Source organism: Dama dama, chromosome X, assembly GCF_033118175.1.
Source record: "Dama dama isolate Ldn47 chromosome X, ASM3311817v1, whole genome shotgun sequence".
NCBI lineage: Eukaryota > Metazoa > Chordata > Mammalia > Artiodactyla > Cervidae > Dama > Dama dama.
In genome coordinates, this window is record NC_083714.1 from 117,169,624 (window position 1) to 117,191,024 (window position 21,401).

A 21,401-nucleotide genomic window follows, 5' to 3' on the forward strand; every position below is an offset into this window, starting at 1 on the left:
TCTCCAAGTGCACTACTTTCTCCATCTCTCAATGCAGAAACCCAGAAACTTTCTGAACCCTGTCCTTTTGAGTTTTTATGGTGGCTTCATTACATAGGCATGCTTAATTAAATCCTTAGCCTCTGGTGATCAATTCAGTCTCCAGGTCCTCTCCCCTTCCTAGAAGGCAGGGGGTGGGACTGAAGGTTCCAACCCTCCAATCACAAGGCTGGTTCCCCAAGCAACCGGCACCACCCTTAGGTGATCTAGGGGGCATTCCAGAAGTTACTTCACTAACATAACAAAAGATACCCTTCTGTGTCCCTCCACTTAGGAAATTCCAAGCATTTTAGAAGCTCTGTGCTAGAAACCAGCAGGAAGACCAAAAATAATTCTTACTATAATTCACAATATCACAAAATATTAGTAGCAGTTATTGCAATAATTTATCATTTCTTACAACTCCTAATGGTTCATTTCAAATGAAATCATGTTTCAAGCATAGTTCTTAATCTATTTTATTTGGTGATTTTGATGAAAAACAGCCCCTGAAATGTGAGACCTTGCCCAGTATCAGCTGGGCTTTGATACTGGTAGGAGTAGAGCTGACACTCACAGCTGGGTCATGTTATCCTCTTATTGGACACAAACAATCTACCACCACTGACATACAAGGTCACTCTGCTTCTGTGATGAAGTGAGACAAAACAAGAGCATTTCATAATCCTGCCTAGTGAAGTCGCTCAGTCGTGTCTGACTTTTTGCGACCTCATGGACTGTAGCCCACCAGGCTTCTTGGTCCATGGGATTTTCCAGGCAAGAATACTGGAGTGGGTTGCCATTTCCTTCTCCAATCCTGCCTAAGCCTAGAACAAAAACAAGCTCATGGTGTAAACCATGAAACATCAATATCCCCCTCTCCTGGTTAATATGAGCGAACACTGCTTCTTTACCAATTAAAGAATTACCCTCACTGTAGTCTTCTTCAATTGGATGAGATTTACTGTAACTCATTCATAAGATTTCCACTGTCCCTGAAAACATACAGTCAAAGCAAATTCCTGTTTCCTTTGTTGGGGAGGTAGAAATTTCTGTCTATTCTTATAGATTATTCTGGCTCAGTTAAGAATTAATTTGACATGACAGATTAATAACAGAAAATCAAACAAAAGTTAAATTACATATATACATGGGAAAGGCCCCCCCAAAAACTCACCAAAATGGCTGAAGCCCTCATCTTAAATAGCATCCTCAGCTAAAGACAAAAGAGGATGGCGAGAGAGTCAGTTATGGGAGGTGACATGGAAAACCACAGTAAACAAGGGTAAGGTTTTAATGCAGAGCTATGGTTTTCCCAGTAGTCATGTACAGATGTGAGAGTTGGACCATAAAGAAGGCTGAGTGCCAAAGAATTGATGCTTTTGAACTGTGGTGTTGGAGAAGACTCTTGAGATCAAACCAGTCAATCCTAAAAGAAATCAATCCTGAATATTCACTGGAAGGACTGATGCTAAAGCTGAAGCTCTAATACTTTGGCCACCTGATGTGAAGAGCCCACTCACTGGAGAAGACTCTGATGCTGGGAAAAACTGAGGGCAGGAGGACAAGGGGGCGACAGAGGATGAGATGGTTGGATGGCATCACCAATTCGATAGAGGTGAGTTTGAGCAAATTCAGGGAAACAGTGAAGGACAGGGAAACCTGGCATGCTGCAATCCATGGGGTTGCAAAGAGTCGGACATGACTGAGTGACTGAACAACAAGTCTTTTCCACTGATAAGTTTCCAGAGATTTGGTCACCTTCCTCCTCCTGGTACAGAAATGGAGACAATCTTACAAATGCCGATTTCCCTTACAAAGGTAAATGTTTCTCACAAGTGGATAACTCTTTTAAAATAATATTCAAAAATAAAATAAAATAATATTCCAAAGAGACACATTTTGGCTTTCCGGGTGGTGCAGTAGTAAAGAATATACCTGCCAGTGCAGGAGATACAGGCCACGCAGGTTCAATCCCTGGGTCAGGAAGATCCCCTTAGGAACAAAATGGCAACCCACTCCAGTATTCTTGCCTGGAAAATTCCATGGACAGAGGAGCATGATGGCCAACAGTCCATGGGGTTGCAGAGTCAGACATGACTGAGCAACTGAGCACATATGCATCCCTCGAACCTTTTCCAGTTTACCTAGCTAATGCACAAATCCTGCAATGTCTTTCATAATATTCTTTACCGTGAGACAGCCCGTGATTCTCCATAATGTGTGGTCTCCCTGGTTGCAATGAGCATTGAAAGGAATTTGCTCAACTAGTGGTCTCTGACTGAAAGGCAACCACCCTGAGTAGGTATGAATATGAAAAAAAGAGGAAGAATGTGGTCTAGGTATTGGGCAATTTTTACACCCTCCATTTTCCTAGACACGTGGTTATTGTCTTAGTCTGTACTGATGTATTGAATCACACTGTTAATCCATTGGAAATGGTTTAACTATTTGTTCTCACATCTGTTTGACTGCTTGATATTTCTCTGAATTTCCTGCTGAGCTTTACACTAATCATGACTTATATATACTGTCACATTCCCAAAATAAAACATCCAAGATAAAACATTAAAATGTCATATGATACCATTTCTATTGTCTGTGTGCATTCTAGCAATATTGATGATAAATATTTAATGCTAAATATTAAAGGGCTAATTTGAAATGTCTGGGGAAAATGTAAACTTCTTTGTAAAGAATAACTGTTTTCTGGTTTAATGAAGTTGAACACTCGGCACATTTGAAACAATCAATACATACAAATTTAAGATCTCAACACCACGTTAGTTTTAAGAATAGGGAGCATTATTATAAGACCAATACAATCTCTCAAATAGGTACTGAATATTGTTTACTTTGGGCTTCCCAGGTGGTGCTAGTGGTAAAGAACCCGCCTGCCAATGCAGGAGACATAAGAGATGTGGGTTCAACCCCTGGGTTGGGAAGATCTCCTGGAGTAGGAAATGGCAACTCACTCCAGTTTTCTTGTCTGGAAAAATCCCATTGGCAGAGGAGCCTTGTGGGCTACAGTCCAAAGGGTCGCACAGAGTTGGACACAACTGAAGCAACTTAGCATATATGCACACATTGTTTACTTAAACTAGTACAAAATAAAGAGATCAGGGGCACCTTTAGATAGTACATAAAATATAATTATTGCCAAACATACTTATAACTCTGTTCCACTAAAGTAAATAGAATAAAAAACTGTATTTTTCATTCATAGGAACCACAATTGTTACATCATCAAAAAAATGTTGAAATAAGCATGGCTTAAATAATAAGACATCATTCTGTAGAACAAAGCTCCTTTGAACAGACAATTCAAAATGCTCCAATTTGTGGATTTTGTTGAAAGTGTAGCAAAATGAAAGTACTTAGTCCTGTTAGAAATTACACTTTATGCTACAAAATGGTCCACTGCTGCTCTCAAAATCACCAGGTGATTACAGGATGATAAAATTTCCATTAGCAATCAAACGTAGCAGTTGAAGCAAAGGGTCCAAAGGGATGACTTAGGGGATACTTGATCATAGGCATGATCTACTAAAGAAGATACTATCGTTAAGGTGTAAAATACGGCTCATCCGTGAAAGAACCTCAACTAAAGTGTTAATGATAAAAGGGCTTAAGAACATATAATACAAAGCATTACTGGGAACAGAAGGCAGAAGGATGAGTGTATAAAAGCAAATTTACTACCTCCTGGCAAGCACTAAAAAGGACCCTGATATACATGAGACAGGTGTCCACCTATCACTTGAAAAATGCTTTTTGACTTTCACAACACTTAGAACAAATCCTCATGTGTTAGGGATTTTCAAACACAGAATGGGCACTTTTTTTATTCCTTTTTAAAAATAGTGGCTCCCAGAAACCATGTGTAATTAGAGAATGAACTTTTCGAAACTCCAACTGACTGCCTGGTACCATGTACTCTTGGACAAGTTCATAGCAAGACCAGGGTTAAGATATCTCAGTGTTCCCTCAGTGTTGAATTCAGGCGTGCTGGTCAAAAGCATGTGACTATGGTGCACTTCAATCCATGGAGCTGCTGCTGCCAGACCAGATGCCTATTTTATCATAGCAGTCACCAGCTCAGCCATCTCGCATGACTCTCCAAGGCGAAAAGAATGAAGTCCTAAAACACTGTTCTGATATTCATAGCCTATCAGGTGGCTGGGGCTCTAGGTCATCCGATTCCAACTTTACTACTCACTACTCTCCAGCATGCCTTCCTGTAGCAAGAGGAAGATTCCCTTACTTGTCTTGTCCCTCTCCATTTCATCATGGCAAAGAAATTCTAATGGGAGAGTGCAGCAAAGGAAATCATCAACAAAATGAAAAGACAACCTACTGAATGGGAGAAAATAATTGCAAATCATATATCTGATAAGGGGCTTATATCCAAAATATATATATTTAAAAAAAATCCATACAAGTCATTGGCAAAAAACAAATGATTCCACTGAAAAATGGGTAGAAGACCTAAATAGATATTTTTCCAAAGAAGGCATACAGATGGCCAACAGGTACATGTGCTCACCATCACTAACCATCAGGGAAATGTAAATCAAAATTACAGTGAGATATGTCCTCACACCTGTTAGAATGGCTACTATCAAAAAGGCAGGAAATAAGTGTTGGTGAGAATGTAGAGAAAAGGGAATAATAGTGCACTGTTAGTAGGAATGTACATTGATGCAACCTCTATGTAAAACATATAGAGGACCCTCAACAAAAGCTAAAAATAGAACTATCATATAGTCCAGCAAGTTCACTTTTGGGTATTTTTATCTAAAAAAATGAAAACACTACTTTAAAAAGATATATGCACTCCTCTGTTCACTGCAGCATTATTCATCATATCCAAAACATGGAAACAACCTAGATGTCCATTAATGGATAAATGAATAAAGAAACTGTGGCATACACACACACACATACACATACAATGGAATGTTATTCAGCCACTAAAAAAAAAGAGAGAGAAAGCTTTCCATTTGTCACAACACAGATGGGCCTTGAGGACATTATGATAAGTAAAATAAGTCAGACAGAGTAAGACAAATACCCTATGATCTCCCTTATATGTAGAATCTAAAACAACAACAACAATAACAAAAACAAACTCATGGACACAGAAAACAGACGTGATTACAAGAGAGGGATACGGAAATAAAATAAATGGCTGATTTGTGTTTTGTTTAAATAAACTGATTTTTTTTTTAAATACTAATGACAGAAAATGTAGCAGACCTGTCCTGAGGTGAAGATACTGAAAGAAAGACCACAGTAGATATATAATAAGCATACAACCGGTCATATCAGTTCCAGTGCTAAACTCTCAAGAGTTTCTGAGAAATCCATAATCAACTAAAATACTCTTTATTTGTTGCCTCATCAGGTTGATCAAGGACACACTGTCCTTAAGGTTGACTCGACAAGCTGCCAGCTGATCAGTTTACCCAAAAAGTGTGTAAGCAAGGCCCACTATCTATTCTCTGCAAGGTTTCTCCTTTCCAGTTTAAATATTTCACTCCATATTCTCCCTGAATGCATGATTTCTGATAAGTTGGATATAATTCCTATCTTTGTCTGTCTACAGGTAAGGTATTTTTCCTTTGGCTTTTTTCAAGACTTTTTCTTTAATTTTTCTGCAATTTGAATATACTATGCCTAGGTATAAAGGTTTTGGGACATTTACCCTGAGCTTCCTGGATCTGTGGTGTGATGCCCGACATTAATATGGGGAAGTTTTCAGTCATTATTTTGGGGCCTCCCTGGTGACTCAGAAAGTAAAGAATCTGCCTACAATGCAGAAGACCTGCATTTGTTCCCTGGGTTGGAAAGATTCCTTGGAGAAGGGAATGGCAATCCACTCCAGTATTCTTGCCTAGAGAATTCCATGGACAGAGGATCCTGGCAAGCTACAGGCCACAGGGTCACAAAGAGTCAGAGTTGGACATGACTGAGAGACTTTCACTTTTTTTTCTTTCAGTCATTATTTCAGTTCAGTTCAGTCACTCAGTCATGTCCGACTCTTTGCGACCTCATGGACTGCAGCACGCCAGGCTTCCCTATCCGTCACCAACTCCTGGAGCCTACTCAAACTCAAGTCCAGCACGTCGGTGATGCCATCCAACCATCTTATCCTCTGTCATCCCCTTCTCCTCCTGCTTTCAATCTTTCCCAGCATAAGGGTCTTTTACAATGAGTCATTATTTACTTCAAAGGAATTGCTGTTTATAGAAGGGATTTATTTTTCAAATATAATTGGTAAATAAATACCATTCTATGAACAATTTAAAAGCATCAATTCCTTTTTGTGTTACTATGGCCTAATTGTTTCATCCCTTAGAGTGCATCAGAATCACATGGAAGGTTTTTTATTTTATTTATTTATTTATTTTTCCATTTATTTTTATTAGTCGGAGGCTAATTACTTTACAATATTTTTAAAACACGGATTGCTAGGTCCCGCTCTCAGAGTTTCTTAATCAAAAGGTGTGAGGTGCAGCCTGATCCATCTACCCTCCACAATACCACTGCACCAAATTGCAACCATGGTGAGAATTTATCAATGGAGTGGGGATGAGTGGTGTCAATGTTGAAAATTTAAAATCTGGGATACTGAGTATGACTTTTTCTCAGTCCAAGTTAACCTAAGTGGAATCCTTCACAGAGCTCCTCCTCATGGACCTCCACAGTTATTAACCAGGCAGACCTGTACTCAGGCACACACTGGACACGGAAAGTGTTCCCTTCTAACTCAACCATTCAATCTGATCCCTGCATTGGTTCTAGAAGGTACACACGAGTAGCTTAATATACACTCAGCTGTCTGGAATAGGACAGAGAAATATATAAAACCCGAGTGTGTCCCTTTATGCTCTCATTCTTCCATTCATTTATTTAATTTCTCCAACAGTATTTGATATCTTTTATTTTCCATGCAATTTTCAGAGAAAGCAGTAGTGAAGAACAAAATAGAAGAGACTGTTTCTGTTAAGAAGCTCACATTCTACAGGACGAGGCAGGGTATAAATACTACTGGGGACCAACACCATTGAGAAGAATGAAGCAAGAAAGAGAAGGACTGAAGGAGGGACTAATTTAGAGAGGGTACTGGGAAAGCTTCTCAGATAATATGATATTTGAGCAGGATCTTGAGTGAAGTGGGCAAAGGAGTCATGAAGATATCCAAGAAAATAAAGCTCCAAGCAGAGGGAACAGGAAGTGCAAGGGCTTTGCAAAGGCATGAGACTCAGTGTTTTAAAAAGCGGAAACTAGGCCAGTGCCCATAATGCATTATTCTAAAAAATGCAGCAAACTCCTTGAAAACAACTTGTGTATACCATTCTGTTGGTAAAAATAGAACCATAATAATTTTATAACAAAAGAACATATTCATTTCTAATATATGTACACATTTTATAACACTATGGTTAAAGTGTTACTCCTCAGTATTCAAACTATTTATTTACACCTTGTTTTTTTTTTTTTTTTACATTTTTGAACAGGTCAAATACATGTTTATAAGATGTGAATCTTATTGAATTGCAGTTTCAAGGGAAATTGCTTGATATTATCAGCATATCAATTGGAAGGTAATAAAATATTAATGTTTACTGTTCTCTAATACTAATGTATCAATATATCTTTTTTCTATCTTGATGTCATTATGTTTACAAAGTAATGCCTTTAAGTTAGGAGCAACTGTAATTCAAAGTCTCATTTTAAATCACACTTTTAATCTTTCCTATCTAAAGTTTAGATTAAACTCTGACAGCTCTGTATAAAAAATAAAACAAAACCCATTCTGAACATGACAGGTTTGTATGTACTTGGAAGAGGGGAGCTGAATGGAAGTCAAAGAAACAACCAATGCGCACATGTCATCTTCTCAGGACAAGCAATGCTTATGATGAAGAAAAGAATGCACAGCTATACTAGCCAATTGGAAATATTTCAAAGAATGTAAGGCACTCGGGGTAGAAATGTATAAACTCTTATTATTCAAGAGCAGAACCAGGGAGTGTCCACCTGAACACTGAAACAGGTCTATCTATGATCACCTACTTGCCTTGGTCTTGGTATATGGACCTAATATTACCTACACCTCCTCAAAATTCACAGTTAGTGATTTCAAACATGACCATCACAATGAGATGTAAGACACTGTCTAGTCAACTTTCACTTGATCTCAACTAATAACATACAAAGTTTCAGTAGTGTCAACTAAATTTAATACTTTGTAGAGCTGAAAATACCATCAGCATTATTAAGGTGATCTTTCATTTCTACATAATTTTTATCATTTATTCTTCAAAATAAATTAAAGATGCATCTTTTATTATTTCCATTTTAAATGTGTTGGGGCCCAGGGCAGGCTGTGCCAAAATGTGCCTCAAGGCATTCTGATTATTCTGAACTCAAATTACTTAAGAAATGGCCAATGAAAGAGGGACACTTTGATCCCCCCGCCGCTTGTCTTCCTGAAAGCAGAAGGTAAATCTTTCATGAGTAAGGTGCTCTCCCTGCCTCTGGAGGCAGGACACCCTTATCACCAGAGATGGGGAATTTGGGTAGGGAAGCCTGTTTGGACAAACCCCATTACTTCTTTTAACTGACTACCTCAAATCCATACTCTGTTCAGATTCCTCACTAAGTAAGGACCCAAAGCCTAAGTTTCTTTGTCCTGTCAATTCCTCATAAATTTATTGCTTCTTTGTCTAAAAAGTATAAAAGGTTTGTGGTTTGACCAGTTTTTAAGTCCCATTTCTACAAGACCTTCGTGCACATGATTAAATTTTGTTATTCTCCTGTTAAATCTGTCATGTGTTAATTTTATTATTAGTCCAGCCATAAGAATTCAAGACAAGTAGAGAAGAACTTTCCCCTCCCTGACACATGTAAGGAAACTGGTCTTGAAAATGTTATAGGACATCCTACTTGTACAATAGAGCATATGCTGCACTCGGGTCTAGAATCATGGCTTGTGTTCAGTTCTATGGCTCCTTCCATATTCTCAGACTACAATCTGTGATAATTAAAGGAAAATAAATTCTCACCTTTTTGACAGTTTTTCCAAATAACATGTCGGGAGTTTTCATAAATTGTGTTCATCCAGCTAAGCAGAATCCTTTCAGGAGCAGAATATATGTTGCTGGATGCAAAATAAGCATTGACTTTCGGTGAATTTGGCACATGTATAGGGGGCAGATTATTGATGCTATATGGTACAACTCGGGATAGTATCAGAACCTGAAATTTGGATAAAAGAGAGAGAGAGAATTTTTACTACTGGAATGGCAAAATAAAAATTAGTATTTAGACCGTAAATACTACCAAGCAGAGAGTAAACAGACAACACCAACAATTCTCTGGCATCAACTGGATGTCCTACAGTTCAACTCAATACTGACACCATCTATGCAAAGGGTGTATCAGAGCCCACAGGTTAAGAGAGCTGTCTCACAAGACTGTCCTCCACTTCAGATGTCAATCACAAGCCCAGGTCACTACCTATGCTTCTGACTAATGGGCTATCTGTTGGAGGTTCCAACAACCCCTTCTTTGGGTTCAATTAATTTGTGAGGGCAGCTCAAAGAACTCAGAACTGGTTTATTACAAAGGATATTAAGAGAGAGGAATTAACAGTCAGATGAGGAGATATATAAATAGATCTTTGGAAACAAACTCTTAATTCCTAGTAATTTGTACCACATTAAAAACCATGAAACTCAAATCCTATAGATATATGTACAGTGTATCCAGGACATGGAAAGCATAACTTGATGTGTCATTTGAGCCATTTAAAATAATGGAAATGGATATACAGAAAAACATCAGTGCTATGAAAATATTATTTGTAATCTCACTCTTATTGGAAAAATGCATGAGAGTGACCTTCCCTGCAAAACTAGTACATCTCAACATTGGAAAGAAGAATGTTAAATTCAAAGAGGTCACGATAAAAATATTTAATTCAGTAGCACTATTTTGACAGTGTTTATAACTCTTTTTCTATTTCCTTTTACACTGTATTCATGACAGAGGCATATTTTTAATCCCACATTTCCCTATGAATAAGAATTCATTTGCAACACCTTTTCTTCTTGTGACCAATGACTCATTCTCTATTAATATATACCACTGATGGATTTGCTCTAGGAATCTTACAAATTAATCTTTAAAATAACAAAGGATCACTCTACATAAAGCATGGACTTTCTCTGAAAAAGAGAAGAAAATGTCATCATATACTTCTTTCACATATAGTCGACCCTCTATATCCACTGGTTTCCCATTGTGGGTTCCACATCCTTAAATTCAACCAACCACAGATAGAAAATATTCAGAATTCTTAATACAAAAAGCAAAAAATTCAATTTTTCCCATGCTGACAACTATTTATATGACATTTAAACTGTATTCACAATAATTTATAGAGCATTTATATTGTGTTAGGTATGATAAGTAATCTAGAGATAATTTTAAGTATATGGGAGATTTAAAGTATATGGGAGACTGTGCCTGGGTTTTATGCAAATACCATGCCATTGTATAAAGAAGACTTGAGCATGTTCACATTTTGGTTTCTGTGGGGAATTTAAAATCAATCACCCTTCAATATCCAGGGGTGACTATATACTTATTACAGATGTGGAGAGTTATTCATATATTCCCTATACATGGCTATATCCAAATAAACTGCAATATCTGTTACCTCATGTGAGAATAACTGTGTTTCCACATTGCATTCCAGTGACATTATGGACCATCCTGCAAATCTATTTAATGAAAGAATTTCACCAATTTTGCTTTCACGCCAATCATATTTTATTGAAGCTCATTTAAAATATTCTTCAGCAATATGATCTCTCGTACCATTTTTGTTTGTTTTCTACAGAGGTATATAATTCTGAATAATGTTTCGGTATAATTGGTATCTTGCCTCCTTTACTAACAAATATTCCTCTTTTATTATAGGGAGATTTTAAATTGGTTTGGGGAAAATGTGTTTAATTAACCAGAAAGATCATTGCTCTTAGTTTAAAAATATCAATATATTTGACAGAACTGTGTACTATTAAAAACAAAAACCTTTCTGACAGGTAATACACTGGAAACAAATGAATAAACAGTATAATTAAACTTATTATTCAGTTATACATCTGATCACCTTTTTATTTTCCAGGTTCTTTTGTAGAAATATGACATTCAATTCTTATAGCACATACAGATTCATCCTTTATATTACATGAAAGCCCTCTTTATGTAATATAGTTTATATTTAGAAGAGCATTCTGAGTTTAAGTGTTTGTCTTATTGTTTTCAACTCTCTTATGCTTCAGTGACCCATTTTTTAGCTATTAATACATTTTTGTGATTGGGAATATAATGCAAGGAAATAGCAACAACTAAAAATGCAAGTTTAACAAGCAAAAATAACCAAATGGCATAAAATCAAATTGGTTAAGACAAGCTATATCCTGTTATCTAAACTATTAGCAAAGAAGAAATGACAAAGGCATTCTTGAAGTGCACATATGACCTATAGGAAAGAGACAATTAGAAACTAAAGGGATTTGTGTGAAAAATCAGTCTTCTATTTCTAACTTGTGAAACATCTCAACAACACTGCTTGATTTTTTAAAGTGAAACTGTCAATCCACTACTGATTTAATAAAGTGCTGAGAGCTACCCATGCTTCAGACACAATCTATGGAGAAACACTGCTCTGCAGATAGTCTATAAGGCAATCATTCATGCCTATGAGTCTATCACTGAATCAGTGAAGAATCTCAACTATATACCACCATTCAGATCAGTTTCCAGACAAAAGGATCAACCCATTTGGTAATTACACACAGCACCATGATATAGCAGGACCAAAATTAATTTCTCTTGCCCTTCTTGCTATGTCCCTCTGTCTGCCCTAAACAAAATCCTGTTAACATCCCTTGTCTTCTTTTTCAGTGACTGGGAACAAATTCCACTCAGTCATCCAAGCCAGAAGTTCACTGTGGTCTTTGATTCCTCTGTCTCCTTTACTTCCATAAGATACTATCCTTCACCAATTCCTGATTTCTATGCCTAATATTTATGAAAGCTGCTCTTTCCTCATCTTTCCTACTACCACAAGCATTCTCAGTACCAGCACTAGTCACAATAGTCAAAACATGGAAACATATATGTCCATCAACAGATGAATAGATAAAGAAGATGTGGAATATTATATGGAATATCATGGAATATTACTCAACCATGAAAAAGAACAAAATAATGCTATTTGCAGCAACATGGATGGATCTAGAGAGTATAATGCTCAATGAAGTCAGACAGAGAAAGATGAATATTATATAATATTGTTTATATGTGGAATCTAAGAAACAAATAATATAAATGAACTTATATTCAGAACAGAAATAGACCCACAGACATAGAAAACAAGCTTATGGTTACCAAGAGGGAAAAGGGAGGGAGGGGAAGGATAAACTAGGAGGATAGGATTAACATTTACACACAACTATACATAAGGTAGATAACCAACAAGTATAGTATAGCACAGGAAACTATACTCAATATTTTATACTAACCTAGAAGGGAAAAGAACCTGAAAAAGATAATTATGTGTGTGTGTCTGTGTGTGTGTGTGCATGTGTGTGTGTGTATATATATATATCTCACTTTGCTGTATACCTGAAACTAACACAACATTGTCAATCAACTGTACTTCAATAATTTAAAAAAAATCCCAGTTTCCATACTGTACCAGAGTGATTTCTATAGAATGCAACTGAGTATGTCAATCTTGTGTTTAAAATCCTTTAAGATTTCTCTGACCTTGTGCTAAAATCCATGAAGTTCAGATGCCTTAGTTTGACTTATGAAGTCAACCGCAATCTATTTTCTGACCGTGCTCATAGTCTACTCCTCTTAGTCCCAGCCATACTGTATTTATTCCTCAGAATATACAAAGCTCTATCAAACCCCAGGCATTTCCACTTTGAATTTCTGTTATCTTGAAAAATGTTATTGCCCCATCCTCCAATAAAACTCATCTATTACCTCGGTCACACAAATTGTATTATCTTTCTCTCTAACCTATGCCTCACCTTGCCTGCCAACTCCTCCTCATTGTTCAGGGCTCAGTTTAAATTCATCTTTTTCCTAGAAACCTTCTCCGAGGCACAGATAAGTTAGGCTCCTCTCTATGTGTACTCATCCTTAGTTCTTTGCGTCTACCTTGTCATAACATTTCTCATACTTTCTTGTAATTGTATTTATTTAATTGATTACACATTCCAGGACACAAAATCCTTGAAAAGACAGACTATATCAAGTTTACTTTTATACCCCCAGGGTCTAGTATAGTACCTGGATCATAATAGCTGTTGAATAAATTCATTCAACAAATATTTGTTGAGCATCTACTATGTAGCAGGCACACTATTAAGTTTTGAGTTCACAAGTGATATGTGGTATCTAAATTCATAGACTTTTAGTTGGGGAAGATGGGTTAAATGAACTAGACATATACATGAATGCACGCGGGAGTGAATAAATGAATGGGTGAGTGAATGAAGCCTATGACCAAGAGTAGGACTAGTTTGTCCATAAACTAGGACTTATGCAGCTCTTCTGTTTTGGAGTTGCTCCTTTTTATCAGTAGACAAAATTACATATGATGAAGCCTGGAGTTAAGAAAGTAAAGAAGATAGCTTTTTTCTTTTTTCCCTCCAAATCTAACTTTGGGTGAGAATCACTAATACCCCCATACATTCTTGTGGGAATTACTAAAAAAAATACAGGATTTCTCCTCTTGACCTCCAGCAAGATAGACACGGCAGGTTGCTGGGGGAAGAAAAGGTAGAGATGGGGGAATAACTGGGAATCAAAGAGCACAACGAACTCTGCAGAGGGTAGGCCTAGGGGGCTGGCTGCAGTGGAGGGATTCAGAGTGCCAGAGGGCAACAAGGGGGGCCTGGGCTCTTGGGCCTGGGCTATTGCTCCCCAGTAGAGAACAATAAGGAAGAAAGCAGCTTTACCTACATCAGATAATCTTGGAAGAAAATATGTATGCATGCTGATGTTTCCTTGTTTCTAAACTGGGGATTACTGGTTGTAAAGAGTAAACAAGATCATAACATTTAAAAAGCATTTGTGACGAGTCTTACATATACTACTCATTATTTGGATTTTAATTGCATCTTTTCCTTTGAGTGACTGCTGCTTCTATTTGACTTCTTCCTCATTTCAACTCCCTACCCTACAGCTCACCCTATCTGTGGTTGCAATCTATGAGGACAGAGCAAAAGTCTCCATTGTTATTAGTGGGCAAGATTCACAGAACCATATTTGAAAACCTAGGAAATCATTCCAAAGACTGAAACCAGTACTTGCTGAAGTAATAAAGACATAGGGTGTGAAGGTGCGATATTTATGCTATGTTTTTATGAAGGTGCGATATTTATGCTATGCTATGTTAATCTACCCACTTGAACTGCAGTGTTGGAGAAAACTCTTGAGAGTCCCTTGGACTGCAAGGAGATCCAACCAGTCCATCTTAAAGGAAATCAGTCCTGAATATTCATTGGGAGGACTGATGCTGAAGTTGAAACTCCAATACTTTGGCCACCTGATGCAAAGAACTGATTCATTTGAAAAGACCCTGATGCTGGGAAAGACTGAAGAGGGGAGGAGAAGGGGACAGCAGAGGATGAGATGGTTGGATGGCATCACCGACTCAATGGACATGAGTTTGAGTAAACTCCAGGAGCTGTTGATGGACAGGGAGGCCTGGTGTGCTGTAGTCCATAAAGCTGCAAAGAGTAGGACACGACTAAGCGACTGAACTGAACTAAACTGAATCTACCCACACATGCAACTTAATCTGAAGCAAATTGGAGAATATTGATACTACCCGGTCTCACCTACAGTTGTGTGATTCTTAGTAAATATCTCTCCAGAATAGCAAGAGTCTACTAAGCATTAGAGGCAGATACCATAATTTTAATCAATATATATTCTTTAATCTTTCCTTTTTTAGGTACTAGAAAATGCCTGTACTTATCAAATTTAGGGGGCTTCCCTGATAGCTCAGTTGGTAAAGAATCCACCTGCAATGCAGGAGACCCTGGTTCGATTCCTGGGTCAGGAAGATCCCCTGGAGAAGGGATAGGTTACCAACTCCAGTATTCTTGGGATTCCATTGTGGCTCAACTGGTAAAAGAATCCGCCTGCAATGTGGGAGACCTGGGTTCGATCCCTGAGTTGGGAAGATCCCTTGGAGAAGACAAAGGCTACCCACTCCAATATTCTGGCCCAGAGAATTCCATGGACTTCACAGTCCATGGGGTCGAAAAGAGTCGGACACAACTGAGCGACTTTCACTTCACTTCACATCAAATTTGAGACTTTGTTTTTCAACTTCCCTTGAAGTTAGGTGCAGCCATATGACCAAATTCTGCTCAGTGGAACATGAAATGAAATGATGCACTTTTCAGATGATATCCTTCAAAGGTATTTACTTGTCTTCTACTCTTTTATCTGCACTTCCCTGTTCTGAGAAATGGATCCAGAAATGAAAGTCCAGTACTGAGGATGGAAGAGTCATTTTAAACCACTTCTAAACCATTTCTAAACCACTTCCCCACAATTTCATGGGAAAGAAAAGTAATTATTCTATCTTATTTGGGTCACTGTGTTTTTTTTTACAGCAGCATTACCTGTACCTTAACTAATACACCATTCATATAAATCAACCAAAAAAAGCCCCAAACAGTTACCTTGTATATCTGAAGGAATACATCAGTCCATGAGCGTTTACTCCAGGCTTCAAAGTGTATCATATCTATAACAACAGGGTGCTTTCCCTTAGGTATGTGGGACAACTTGGCTGAGGCACTAGTGGAAGACTATAAGAAATAATATATTAAAATATTAATTACAATGCAAGGGAAATGTAAATTCAAAGTTTTAATTACTTAGCATATATATATATATATATTTTTTTTTTCTTTTCATAAAACATTTACATGTCCTTTATACCCATTCATCCAGAATTCCAACTCTCCATGTGCCAGTAACGCAAACTATCAACATAGATAACTTTCTGGAACTCACAGCCTCTATTTGAGGTCATAGGGTTACTCATTTATTGTACCTGCTAGATCATTTTGTGGCAAAAGTGGCAGTTCAGTCAGTTCAGTCGCTCAGTCGGGTCTGACTCTTTGCAATCCCACGGACTGCAGCATGCCAGGCTTCCCTGTCCATCACCAACTCCCGAAGCTTGCTCAAACTCATGTCCATCAAGTCGGTGATGCCAAATGAGATGCAAAATTATTCTGAATTCTGAACCCCCCAAAGAGCCACACCCTTTGGATGAAGCCACAGGAACTCAGCAGAGTGCCGAAGAACAGGCCTCTGGCTCTTGTACTAACGTCATGTGGTGACTATGGTAACAGCGCTACAACTAACAGAGTTTCCTCAAAGCCTACAGACTTCTCATGACACTTCCTCTTCTCAATAGGTCTCCATAAAATGAATTGCATAATTTGAAAAAAATTGCTTAATTTCTCCCTATTCTCCACTAAAACTGAAGAAGGGAAGTAGCAATTGTCAGGGGAAATAAACCAATATTTTCTTTGAAAGATATATATTCTAAACATGTATTTTAAGAAAAAATTTACATAAGTACACAACATTCTTCATTTCTAAGTCCCTTAAAAGAAGCAATCACCTGTATATTTAAGAAAGCCATGTAATCTATTTTGTGTGGGAACTCCACAGAGATTTTTAGACAAAAATATGTATATGTGTGTGTGTGTGTGTGTGTGTGTGTACACATGCACACATACTGTCTGGAGAGGCATAATCCTTAGGATATTTCATAAATAAAAATCAAGGATTCTAAACCAAAAACCAGTAAATTCAATAATAGTGAATTCAATAATTTCTCAGAAATTAAATTCCCTTACTGCAATTTCAATCCACTTCTTATAATCTTCTGGTTCAAGCAGAAATTCTGGCAGTACATGAGAAATACAAGCTCCTTGAGCACTAAAATTAAAAAAAAAACCCAATTATTATAGAATACTCACAATCCATCTATCACTTGCATTTGAACTTTAATGAAATTATTTCAATGTCATATAGTTTATACTTGTACTGAATTCTAATTTTAAAATTTATATAATTTTAAAACTCGCCTTACCAATGAAATGTGCATATGATGTCTCCTTCAGAGAATTAATAATGAGAAATAACTTACTAAAAGTGTCTATAACCATATACATACACATTTACATGCTAATGGGACATAGAGAGTTATATGACTTGGACCCTATTGTCAAGACCATTTTATTGTTGTTATAATATTATAAAATTGAAAAATACTTGCAAAAAGTTTGAACACTATAAAACATCTATTAGATAGATCATTAGTTACCCTATGTTCATTGAATGCCTATCACCACATATACCTGAATATATTAGAATAACATAAACCACTGCCTATTTTTCCAGAGTATGTCCAAAAATTGCAGCCTCTTTGATTATATAAACTTGTAGTATCTGAAATGGCAAATATCTACTTATTTTATACATTTAAAAGCATATACATGTATATACTTTATCATATTTTATAGTATTTTTTTTCACTATCACATTTCTTGAAATACTTTTATCAAAAGTCTTTATATGCATGTACACTATTGCAAGAACCACTTTATAGACCTCTAATATAATTTTAGCAGGAGTGTTTCTCAGTGGGATTTTGGGTGTCACTAACTCATTTAGTGAGCAGAGAACACTGCTTACTATAAGCATTTAACAGAAAATTTACCATTAGCATTTTACAGAGAATGCCAGATCTAGTACTTAACTCTATAAACACCCTCAGCAGCTTGCAGTCCTGTAACTAGTGACAAGTGGGAAAAAGAAAAAGCAGAAAGATTATGCTGAAAGCTCAAAACTTGAAGATAACACAGATGAATGAAAAGAGGTAGGGCCTGTTTGTGGGAGGTGAGGCAGAGAGCATGGTTCCAGAGTTGTCAAGTTTGCTGTGGCCCAGGGCTAGAAAAAGCTATTGGAAGAAATGCTACAAACATAAAGCTCCTTTGTTTGGAAAATAAATGTCATTCCTTCTCTTCTCATTTCCCATCTGCATTTACATTATTCCTATGAATCTTCATTACACTGGAATTACTATAGGTTAAAATAAAATCTAATTTTAATGGTATACCAATACTTAGCAGAAGTAGCCACACTAAAACCTATGTAAGAACTCAGTGAGATGATGCCCCAGTAATTTGAAATCCTAGAGGTAAAACAAAGACAACAACTCAGAGACTTATGAAGAAACTGTAATATTTCCTTGCATGCAAAGCCAAGACAGGATCTGAGGAGAAAATAGTCACTTCTATCAAATGCAACTGAGAGCCTAAGGAAAACTATCAGGGAACCACTAAACTGAGAGTTGCTTGAAGAGGGGGACCACAAGGGTATTCATTTGAATATTCCACATTGCTCACCAGAGAGTAGGCCCTCAGTAACAAATTGAGGCTGAAGAATGCATTTTTGCATTGTTAAAGGCAAGGCAACAAGCCCCAAATGGAGCTGCTTATACTGAACCCCATGCCACCAAATCAAGACTGAATTAGTTTTGGCTCCCCCAGAAATGGAACCGTAAACCAGTCAATCAGGAATCACCTGATCAGCACTAGTTAGGTCACTTGCCTGACAGACCTGCCATCCTCTAAAGGAAAGTAAACTTGGAATAACTAACCTTTTTTTTTTTTTTTTTTTTGCTGTAAGGGCAGAAAATTTTTTCTTTCTTCCCTTCCCCATCAACAGGAATCAGCCATAGGTGTACACACGCCCCCCCTCTCTCTTAAGCCTCCCTGCCTCCTCCCTCCCCATCCCACCCCTCCAGGTTGTGACAGGGCACTGATTTTGGGTTCCCTTTGCCATGCAGCAAATTCCCACTGGCTACTTTGCTCTTTAATGGCACTTTATAGAGGCTGTTATGAAGTGAGGGGTAATAGAATAAGCCACGCTAAAATATGCCTCTTTTGCATACTGATTATTTGGAAAAACTGCAGACAGGAGAAAATCTGAAAACAGAGAAATGTTCTCCATTTGTAAGGGAAATCTACATTCATAAACAAAATTTACATTAGAAAGGGGGACTGTACCAGGAAGAGAGCTATTACCAGGGATAACTTCTCACCCATGAGACCCATATGCATGGCAGAGTAAGCTTTCTTTATCAAACATTGCCTCCTCTCATCTTCCAGTAAATCCCACCCACCCCCACCCTTCTGCCTTACCCTTTGAAGCCCTAGACCCTTAAACACCTTAGGTCAGGGCTGCATACAAATTTCAATATTCTGGCTGCCTTCTGAGTCATATCTTTGTGAGGCTACCATACTACCTACATACATAATTAAACCTGGGTTTTTTTCCTCATGCTAATCTGTCTTTTATTTTTGAAGTTCAGCCCAAAACTTACAGGGGTAAAGGGGTAATTAGTTTTCCTCCTCTGTATGAGTCTCATTTCATTCTTCTCATTTTTAATATATCTCAAGGCCTAATTTCATCAATTGATAAGACAATATTTACAATTATCTTTTGCCAATAGATTTTATGTGTGGTCAGTACTTTTATAGGATTGACTCTCCATTGATTTGATTACATTTTACATTTGATTACATTTATGCAGTTTTCTATGTGAATCTTTGTCTGGGTTTACACTGAGTAGAACAAAACAAAATTAACTGAAATGACTTATTAAAATTTAAACTTAACCTGCAAAATTATACTTTCTCATTTACCACATAAAACATATAATTTTACTTGTACAAAAGTTCTCATTCGCTGACATCAAATTTACATGGGGAAGCTAATAACATTTATGATTATTCTGAACTTTAATACATTTATTTCCATAATGAAACATATACACATATCTTGGATTAATGGCCCAATTTTATTACTCATACTGTCACTCTCTAAATGTTGAAGAATTTTATCACAGCCAACATATACTGATAGGCATGTATTTGCTGATAAAAGAGCAATAAATTTGAATACCTTGGCTTTAATGCCAAAATTATTCTTCCATACCTGCATCCTCATACCATAAAATGTCAAAACAGAAACTACTCATGTTAATGTTAACCTTACTGGGAGCTGTGCCAATAACAATGCTCCAAGAATAACACGATGATCACAAGTGCATAGAGTTTAGTGATGCTATCAGAAAACTTTGATTTTTATAATGCACAAACAGTAAGGATTTATTTAAATAACCAGACTTCCGTTTTTGTTCACATTTAAAAAACTAAACTTCCAAAATAATGGTATTATGATTTTTGCCTTACTGAATTAGAGCATTTTTATTGAATGAATCATCAAGGACCAAGTGTAGGAAGTGGTAAAATTAAAAGAGAAGTCATGTATTTTCTGTTTTAAACTCATAAAAATTTAAATAAAGTTCCCATTTTATCTAATAAAGACACACTTGAACAACCTTACAGACTGGAAGAAAATATTTGCAAATGATGCGGCAAACAAAAACTTAATTTCCAAAATATACAAATGACTCCTACAACTCAATAACAACAACACTAAAAAAAAAAAAAAAACCTCAATTGAAAAATGGGTAGAAGACCTAAATAGACAATTCTTCAAAGAAGACATACAGATGGCCAACAGACACCTGAAAAGATGCTCATCATCACTAATTATTAGAGAATTAGAGAAATGCAAATCAAAACTACAATGGGATATCACCTCATACCAGTCAGAATGGACATCACTAAAAAGTCTATAAATAGTAAAGGCTGGAGAGGGAGTGGAGAATAGGGAACCCTCCTACATTCATGGTGGGAATGTAAATTGGTAGCCCCACTATGGAAAACAGCTCTTTAAAAAAGTAAAACTAAAGTTGCCATACGATCCAGCAATCCTAGTCCTAGGCCTATACCTGAAAGTGAAAGTGAAAGCCACTCAGTTACGTCAGACTCTTTGTGATCCCATGAACTGTACAGTCCATGGAATTCTCCAGGCCAAAATACTGGAGTAGGTAGCCTTTCCCTTCTCCAGGGGATCTTCCCAACCCAGGGATCGAACCCAGGTCTCCCACATTGCAGGCGGATTCTTTACCAGCTGAGCCACAAGGGAAGCCCAAGAATACTAGAGTGGGTAGCCTATCCTTTCCCCAGGGGATCTCCCTGATCCAGGAATCGAATCCAGGTCTTTTGAATTGTAGGCGGATTCTTTATCAACTGAGCTATGAGGGAAGCCTATACCTAGACAAAACTAAATTTAAAAAAGTACATGGGCCCCAGTGTTCATTGTAGCACTACTTA

The 21,401-nt window shown here is 37.2% G+C and overlaps 1 protein-coding gene across 1 annotated transcript in view; it reads right to left on the minus strand.

Annotated features, from left to right (window-relative positions):
- Nucleotides 1-21,401, minus strand: part of LOC133052844 (cilia- and flagella-associated protein 47-like) — a 190,760-nt gene that overhangs the window by 48,386 nt on the left and 120,973 nt on the right. Inside the window, exons 15-17 of the mRNA XM_061137676.1 lie at nt 17,007-17,088; nt 15,816-15,944; nt 9,093-9,285 (exon numbers count right to left, since the gene is read on the minus strand). Of these exons, the coding sequence (XP_060993659.1) occupies nt 9,093-9,285; nt 15,816-15,944; nt 17,007-17,088 (404 nt within the window). The remainder of the gene's footprint in view (nt 1-9,092; nt 9,286-15,815; nt 15,945-17,006; nt 17,089-21,401) is intronic.